The sequence below is a fragment of the Hibiscus syriacus genome, unplaced genomic scaffold (assembly GCF_006381635.1).
Source record: "Hibiscus syriacus cultivar Baekdansim isolate YM2019G1 unplaced genomic scaffold, ASM638163v2 tig00117048_pilon, whole genome shotgun sequence".
Classification (NCBI taxonomy): domain Eukaryota; kingdom Viridiplantae; phylum Streptophyta; class Magnoliopsida; order Malvales; family Malvaceae; genus Hibiscus; species Hibiscus syriacus.
In genome coordinates, this window is record NW_024063538.1 from 947,957 (window position 1) to 956,841 (window position 8,885).

The window sequence follows — 8,885 nt, forward strand, 5'->3', positions numbered from 1 at the left end:
ATGGACTGGTACTTAATTACGCGCTTCCTCGCCATGAAACCATATTACAGCGAGCGAACAAGCCAGGGTCGCGACTAAGATTATAATCGAGTTGAGTCAAGCTCCCGCTCAATATTTGCTGCTTGAAACTGGATCGAATTAAGCTCGTTCGAATAGGTTTTTTAAACTTTAATTCGGCTTGAAAAAAGATCGATCTATTCAAACTCGACTCAATATGACAAACAATATGAAGCAACTCTAGATTGTAATTTAAACATATTATATTATCTTTCTGTATGATATTTTGTGACTTTTAATTGATTCGAATTTGACTCGATATAATTATAGTTTTGTTGTATATGTGACACAAATGAATAATAAATTTTATTGCATATTTGATCATGTGATCTGAAGCTTCCTATTTTATTCATTTCGGACATAAGAAGTTTTAAATGCATGATAATGAATTATCTAAATCTTTCTTTTATTGGAATGGCCGAGCCTTTCTTGCTCATCATGCATTATTTTCTAGGGTAAATTATACTAGTGACTATTTAATTATAGTAAAAAATTTAATTTAAATATTGATCTTTTAATTTTTTTCAATTTGATCATTTAACTTTTTAGATGATGTCAATCAAAATATTTGTACTCAACATTTGACATAAGATTTGACTACACATAACATGATTTTTATAACTACATATTTAATCCTCATTACTTAAAATTTGACAAAGGAGCTGACTCATCACCATCTGATTAGAAGATTAAATGTATTTTGTTAAATTAAAATTAAGAATAAATTGATAGAATGCATAAGTAATAAAGAGAAAATGTATAATTGTATTAGTTTTGTCAATTAGCACATCAACTCCTCCATTAAATATTAACAACATGTAACTTGATTGACATTATTTAAATAGTTAAGTGGCCTAATTAAAAAAATTGAAAGATCGATGATCAAATTAAAATTTCTCTTTAGTTAAGTGGTCATATGTGTAATTTATCGTATTTTCATGAAAACGACTTAATACAAAAATTAACCCAAAACTATATTTTCTTCCAAATCAATTTAATAATTTCATGAAAGTGTTAATGACTTGATAAATATTGATTTGAAGTTGACTAATTTAAGAGGTAAATTACCTCATAAAATTATTTTCAAGATGAAACTAAACATAATTATTTCTTAAATTACATTGGCGCATACATACATATATATATATATATAGTTAGGATCTATTTACACCTAGTGTAAAACTCTTGCTTTATTCTTTCATGTACTAGGGAAGTCAAAAGTTAAGTTATATATACATATAATAAACACTTTAATTTGTGAGATGTTATTTGATTTTATCTTAATCAAAAAGCTTAATACAAAAATTAATCCAAAACTATATTTTTTCCAAAAAAAAATTAATTAAATTATTTTTATTTATAAATATGTGATACATTATTATTGAATATAGTTAATTTTAAAATAAAATGATAGTTTAAGTATAGTTTATGATAAAAATAAGTTAAATACCTTTGTGGGGGAAAACAATAGCGTAGGGACTAATATTTGAATTAAGCCTTGTTAAAACACAGTTGAGAAGATGCATAGGGTTTTGAAGATTTCTTCGATATCCAATTTCCCACCAGAGGAACGATGGGCTTCTTCTTCAACAACTTCATTTTCCTTTTCCCTTCGAAAAGACATTTAATTTCACAAACGGCCATCTGATTTCCCATTCTTTTCATTAGCTCAAAACCCAGAGTGGTCTTCCTAAGTGTCGATGTCGCCGGCTGCGGCGGCGTCCTTTTAGCCGCTGCAGCCGCCTCCTCAACCTGCGCCAGCTTAGACATGCTCCTATGAAGTTCAGCATTAAGCGAAGCCAACGCAATCTCCGTCTCGGTTTTTCTCTCCTTCAGCAGCCTCAACTCCGCCTTCGTTTCCTTAAGCTCCGCTTCGAGTTTCTTCAACATATCGACAACCCCTTGCTGGTCACTCTCCCGATCATCTTCTTTAACGGATCGAAATGGACGAGAAGTGTCGACGTTGGAGCGATCACCTTCGAGTTTGAGTGGCTTTGAAGGGGGAGTTGGGGCTTGGGTTTCCATGGTGGGAGAGCTTAGCTAGAGATGAATGAAATTCATAGGTTTTTTATGTATGAAACTATGGAGAAAGATGGGGAGAGAAGATTGGATAATGAGTTGGTTTTCGAAATTTCTTTGCTTTTACTGCAGAAGAATAGAAGAGACCGAGAGGTAGAAGAAAGGTAATGGAGAAATGGATATACTAGGGGTATTAAAATAACAAAAAAATAATTTAGGTACTAAAATGAAAAAAATATATATACATATTTTATGAAGCAATTTAACGCAATCTTTATGTAGGAAAAACTTGCATTGATGACAACTATACGGAGTTGAGTTAGGCCTCATACACCCAGCAAACTGGCTATTATTATCTTTGATCTCCCCGTCTTAAATTGTGATCATGGTATTCATGTTTGGTCTCGGTTGCTATCATATGCTCTTCAATTCAGTAACCAAATTCAAGGATGCATGCTGTGTTTCCTTGTAGCTCTCATCATTGTCTTCCAACACAGTTGTTCCATCGCAAATTGCTTCATTGGTTGCACAACATACATGAGCAATATAATTGCAATTGGATGCAGAACAATAGTAACTATCATACCTTGTATCCACATGTTCATAACAAATTCTGCAAATCCAGTCTCCGACTTCATTTTGTGGAAGGGAATATGAATGAGAAATCCTATATATGAGGCTGTCGTGTTATCATGATACTCCGAGGCATTGAAATGCACTGCTTGTGTACAACAAGATTACACTTAGTAGGGAGATACGGCTTGTGATTACCAGAGAGGCCACAAAAATCACAAATCAATGACATTTGTCTCCCACAATTTAACCTTTAAGTTGTCTCCCACAAAACAATCTGAAACAAAGAAGTCACTGATTAAAGATGAAAAGGTTAAGCTTTTACCGGCCAAGGCATCCCATACAAACAAAGTCGTCGACAAACCAAAGCTAAATAAAAAAAGAAACAGACAATAACCGACACCACCGCCATTGTTTTCAGTGAGCATATATAATGGTGTCTCCGTATTAGAGTATTATTTAACAGAGGTTGTTATAACTGATGGTTAATCTGTTATAACTGATGTCTATTCAGTTGGACTAATCTGTTGGGCTAGTTGGTATAATAAATAGTGGGCCTGTCCACTATGCAAATATACGTATGCTTTGTAATTCTCCTAAACACTGTATTGTTCTGATTTTCTGAAATAACATCAAGCTCAGTCTTCGTTCTCACTTCTCTTCTTCTTCACACATTCACTATCAGTTTTCCATAGCTAGATTGTTAGTAGCTACTCTATAAATTTCCTGTTATGGTATCATTCGCCTAAACTTCTTGCGGCCGTTTGTCTTATGATTCTGCGCAGAGTTCCTGATTTTTGTGCTTTCGTTTGCCCTAATTTTTCAAGTTGGTGCTAAATCCCTAATGTTGCGCTCCTAATCCTTGTCGAAGTGAAGTGCCTCCTTTGCTTGGCCTCAGCACAGTTCGTTGATCTCTGCACTCCGGTTGATTGTCAGTTTGGTCATTCGATTTCAGGCTGCGTCTTCACGTCATGTTTCTCTACTACTCCTTGTTTGGCTCTTCGATCTTCAAATCTGGTGAGATCGCTCCTTTACTTTTCTCGATTGTTCTGGCATACTGATCTTCAATTTACAGTTACTGCTCTCTATTGATCTGACATTCTGCTCTTCGATTTGTGTTTACTGTTCTCGGTTGATCTGGCATATTGCTTCCTTGCTGTTCATGTACTGTTTTGCTGCTTATATTTCGTTCTGATTGAAAGCTTGTGTGCTTTATCTTCTGCCTGCTTGTTTCCTTTATGGAAAATACTGCTGATGGCATCACTCTTAACTCTGTTAGCTCTGCTTATGTTGTCTCCTCTATACTATTTTCTACTAAGAAAATCAATGTGACCTTAGATGATCAAAACTACCTGTTATGGCATCAACAAGTATTCCTTACTATTAAAACTCATAGGCTTCAAAAATACATAGACTCTAACATCTCTTGGCCTACACAGTATGTAACTAGAGATGGTGTTATTAGTCTCAATCCTGAGTATGAACTTTATGAAGAGTAAGATGGAGCGCTTGCTTCCTGGTTGTTCTCCACTGTTAGGGAGGAAGTCCTACCACATCTCATAGGTCTTAATACTGCTGCTGAGATCTGGAATACTCTGCATAAGTTATATAGTGGCAAAACTACCTCTAAATTGATGTCATATAGGAGAATGCTTCATTCATATAGAAAGGGAGATCTGGGTATGCGAGATTATTTGATGAAAATTAAATATATATGTGACAATTTAGCTAGCTGTGATGAGATAATATCAGAATATGAACACATCACTGCTATATTGAATGGTCTGCCACCTGAGTTTGAGTCAGTTATCACTGTTATAACTGCTACCCCCACTCCTCCAGATCTAAGGTATGTCAGCACCATATTACTGGATACTGACATTAGACAATCTCAGTCCTTTAACCATGTCATAACTTGTGCTTATGTTGCTACTCAAGCTACAAGTGATCAAGTGACCTCCAATAATACTTCACATTCTGAATATCAGTATAAGGGTGAACTTGTTGATAATACTGGTCAAAATTTCAATAACAGTAACACCAGTAATAGGGGCAGAGGTCGAGAACGGTTTTCATCCTCTAGACCACAGTGTCAATTGTGTGGTCAGATGGGACATCTTGTTGAAAGATGCTATTATAGATTTGATATGAACTACAAAAATGAATCCTCTCGACCTACACAAAACACTAATACTAAAGGCTATTCCAATATTCAAGCCAATGTCAGCTCGTATGGTCCCAACAATGACAATTTCAACCCTTATAATCAAGTGTATTATACACGTTCTGCACCTCAAATTCCTCAGTTTTCTGCACCTCAATTTTATTCACCTCAAATTCCTCAATTTTTTGCACCTCAAATTACTCAATTTTCTGCACCTCAAATTACTCAATTTTCTGCACCTCAAATTTCTTAATTTTCTGCAGCCTCTCAAGTTCCTCAAGTTCTGCTTTTCGACCACATAATTATCATGTTAATATTCAACATCAAATCTGTTCGAATACCCACAATATGTCTTCATTCCCTACTGGAAATCCAAATAAGTTCACTGCTATTACTCAACCACAAATCACATCTCAAGCCTATATAGCTACATCTGATACACTAGATGATAATGCTTGGTATCCAGATTCTGGAACAACTCATCACATAACAAAAGACTTGAATAATCTGCAGATTAAAGACACTCATCCTGGAACAGGTAGTGTAATTGTAGGCAATGGTAACTCACTTCCAATACAGTGTACTAGTCAGTCACATTTCTGTGTTAATTTTAATAAGTTTCACTTAAATGAGCTACTATATGTTCCTAACATTACTAAAAATTTGATGTCTGTTTCCAAATTCACTTAGGACAATCAGGTTCTGCTTGAGTTTTATCTTAATTTCTGTCAAGTTCGTGACCTGCAATCTCGGAAAGTGTTGTTAAAAGTAAGTCAAGATGGAGGGTTGTACAAACTCAATATTGCTATGAATAATACTGATAATACTTGCTGGTGATAAATTACATATTAATAATGCTGATAATAATTATTTGTCTTCAATAAGCTGTTACATTGTGAATACTAGGGTGTCTGTAGATGTGTGGCATAAAAGACTTGGCCACCCTTCTAAAGAAGTATTATTTTCTGTATTAAAACATTACAATGTAACTCTTTCTAATTGAATAAAAAACATATATTGTGCAAAGCATGTCAGCTTGCTAAATCACACAAGCTGCCCTTTTATAACTCACTTACTGTGTATGAACAACCATTAGAACTTATAATATCAGATGTGTGGGGTCGTATTCATGTGTATTCTAATGGGTTTAGGTTTTATGTTGCCTTTACTGATGCTCACAGTAGGTATACTTGGATTTATTTCTTGAAACAAAAATCTAAAGTTAAATATGTTTTTCTTCAGTTTCATAGACAGATGGAAAGGCAATTTGGTGTCAAACTCAAGGTTTTTCAATCAGATGGAGGAGGTGAGTTTAGTGCTCTTCGAACTTACATTAAAGAACAAGGTATAGTACATAGGTTATCTTATCCTCATACTTCTGAACAAAATGGTTTAGAGGAAAGGAAGCATAGGCAGATAGTTGAGGTAGGTCTCTCTATGCTAGCTCAGGCTTCTATGCCTTTAAGTTTTTGGAATAATGCTTTCGCTAGTGTTGTTTTTCTTATTAATGGGTTACCTACACGTGTGTTGTCTGGTCTGTCACCATATGAGAAAAATTTTCATAAAGCACCAGATTATAGCTTTTTTAGAATTTTTGGTTGCACATGTTATCCTTTTTAAGACCCTATAATCAGCACAAATTTCAGTTTCGTTCTTCTGCATGTGTCTTCTTGGGACATTCACCTGTTCACAAGGGATATAAGTGTTTAGACTCTAGTGGTTGTGTCTATGTGTCAAGACATGTTCGATTTGAAGAAAATGAATTTCCTTATCAATAACACCAAAGTTTTCCCACTGTTTCTGGTCAATCAGTATTAAACAGTCGAAAGCACTCAAGTGTCAACAATATTTCTCAAAATAACTTATTTTATCATTCCTTTCTTTCCATCCCTACTAGCACACACAATTACAAATCTGTCCTACCATCTACTACACCATTAACATCATCACATTCACCATATGTATCATCTTCAACACAATAACACATCACATCTCCATTTCTTCCTCCAAATTCATCTCATTCAAATTCATCATCTTCTACACCATCATCATCTTCACCACATGTATCATCTTCATCACAACAATTCATCTCCTCCCCATCTCATCCATGTACCTCAGAATCAATTGAAACTACTACTTCATCTCCATCACCATCTCCACCTCCATCCTTACCACCTCCAACTTCACCATCACCACCATCATCTCCACCTCGACTAGTTCAGAATGCTCATCCTATGGTCACCCGTGGTAAAGCTGGCATTTTTAAACCTAAAGTGTTACTTGCTGAGACAAGTCCTCAAGAGCCAGCAAATGTCTATGAAGCATTATAGCATCCTGCTTGGTGTGAGGCTGTTCAAAGTGAATATACTGCTCTTATGAAGAATGGTACGTCGGAGTTAAAGCCTCTGCCTCCAGCACGCAAAGTAGTAGGTTGAAAATGGCTTTTTAAAGTCAAAAAGAAGCCTGATTGGTCAGTTGAAAGGCTTAAAACTCGTCTAGTGGCCAAGGGGTACTCTCAAATGGTGGGAAGAGATTTTTCTAAGACGTTTAGTCCAATGGTTCGAGCGAGTACAATAAGAACTATTCTGGCAGTTGATGTCATGAAAGATTGATCACTTAGACAAATTGAAATCAACAATGCATTCCTTAATGGGAGGCTAACAGAGGAAATATACACGTGCCAGCCTCCAGGTTTTGAGCAAAGAAGTGAAGATGGGAAGGAGTTGGTATGTTGCTTGAAGAAGGCTCTTTATGGGTTTCGACAAGCACCTAGAGCATGGTTTGAGACCCTGAGAAAGTTTCTGGTTGATTGGACTTTGTTGCTTCAAAAGCTGATTCTTCTCTGTTTATCAGGAACTCAGTATGTTCTAAAGTTTTATTAATGGTATATGTAGATGATATAGTCATCACAGGAAGACAGGTGATTGAAGTGGATGTCATAGTGCAAACAATTAATAAGGAGTTATTTCTTAAAGATTTGGGTCAGCTAGAGCTGTTTCTTGGAATGCAAGTTGAACATTCTCAAAGAGGCTTGTTTTTAAATCAGAAGAAGTATATCTCTGAGCTACTAAAAAGGTCAAGCCTAGATGAGTCAACCCCCACTCCTACCCCCATGGTTATTGCTCCTAAACTCAAGGCTAATGATGGACAGTTGTTTGGTGATGTCCATCTTTATCGTAGTATTGTAGGAGGTCTGCAGTATATATGCTTAACAAGACCTGACATAGCCTATGCTGTTAATAAGGTTAGTCAGTACATGAACAACCCATGTGATACTCATTGGAGGGCAGTGAAACGTATATTGAGGTATCTCAATGGGACACTTGAGTATGGGCTGTTTTTCTCACAAGCTAAAAATTTTAGTCTAGTCTGCTACACTGATACAGACTGGGCAGCCTCGGTGGAAGACAGACGATCCACAACAGGCTATTGTGTATACCTTGGAGGTAATCCGATAGCACGGTGCTCTAAGAAGCAAATCGTTGTCTCCAGGTCTACATCAGAAGCAGAGTATAAGAGTCTTGCTAATTCTATTTCTGAGTTAGTTTGGATAGAATAATTGCTTGGTGAAATAGGGATTAGTGTAACTGGAAAGTCAGTTGTATGGTGTGATAACACCTCTACAATCTCTATGGCAGCAAATCCAACACATCATACTCGTATAAAGCATGTAGAGATTGACATTCACTTTGTGAGGGAAAGAGTTTTGGCTAAACAACTCAGTGTTAATTTTGTTCCTTCTACAGAACAGGTAGCTGATATACTCACCAAACCATTGCCACCTGCAGTTTTTTGTTATATGCACTCTCACCTTGGTGTAAAGTCTTGGACAGAGATCAATGGTACCAGCTTTGTGAAGCAAGTCTAAAGAAGCCAAGGAAATATTGAATTGGCTATTCGGGTTAGTAGAAAACCCAGAGAATATTAGAGTATTATGTATTAGAGGTTGTTACAACAATTTGAAGGTTGTTATAACTAATGGTTAATCTGTTATAACTGATGTCTATTCAGTTGGGCTAATCTGTTGGGCTAGTTGGTATTATAAATAGTGGGCATGTCCACTATGCAAATA

The 8,885-nt window shown here is 35.9% G+C and overlaps 1 protein-coding gene across 1 annotated transcript; it reads right to left on the reverse strand.

Moving 5' to 3' along the window:
• Positions 1-1,438: 1,438 nt before the first annotated feature.
• Positions 1,439-2,238, reverse strand: LOC120197417. Its single transcript, XM_039198953.1, has one exon. It carries the CDS (start codon positions 2,080-2,082, stop codon positions 1,549-1,551), a length of 534 nt encoding a protein of 177 aa, XP_039054884.1. The 5' UTR covers positions 2,083-2,238; the 3' UTR covers positions 1,439-1,548.
• Positions 2,239-8,885: the final 6,647 nt, after the last annotated feature.

Bases quoted from the DNA above. Each gene is read 5' to 3' on its own strand.
- LOC120197417 (XM_039198953.1), bottom strand. From the start codon at position 2,082: ATGGAAACCCAAGCCCCAACTCCCCCTTCAAAGCCACTCAAACTCGAA.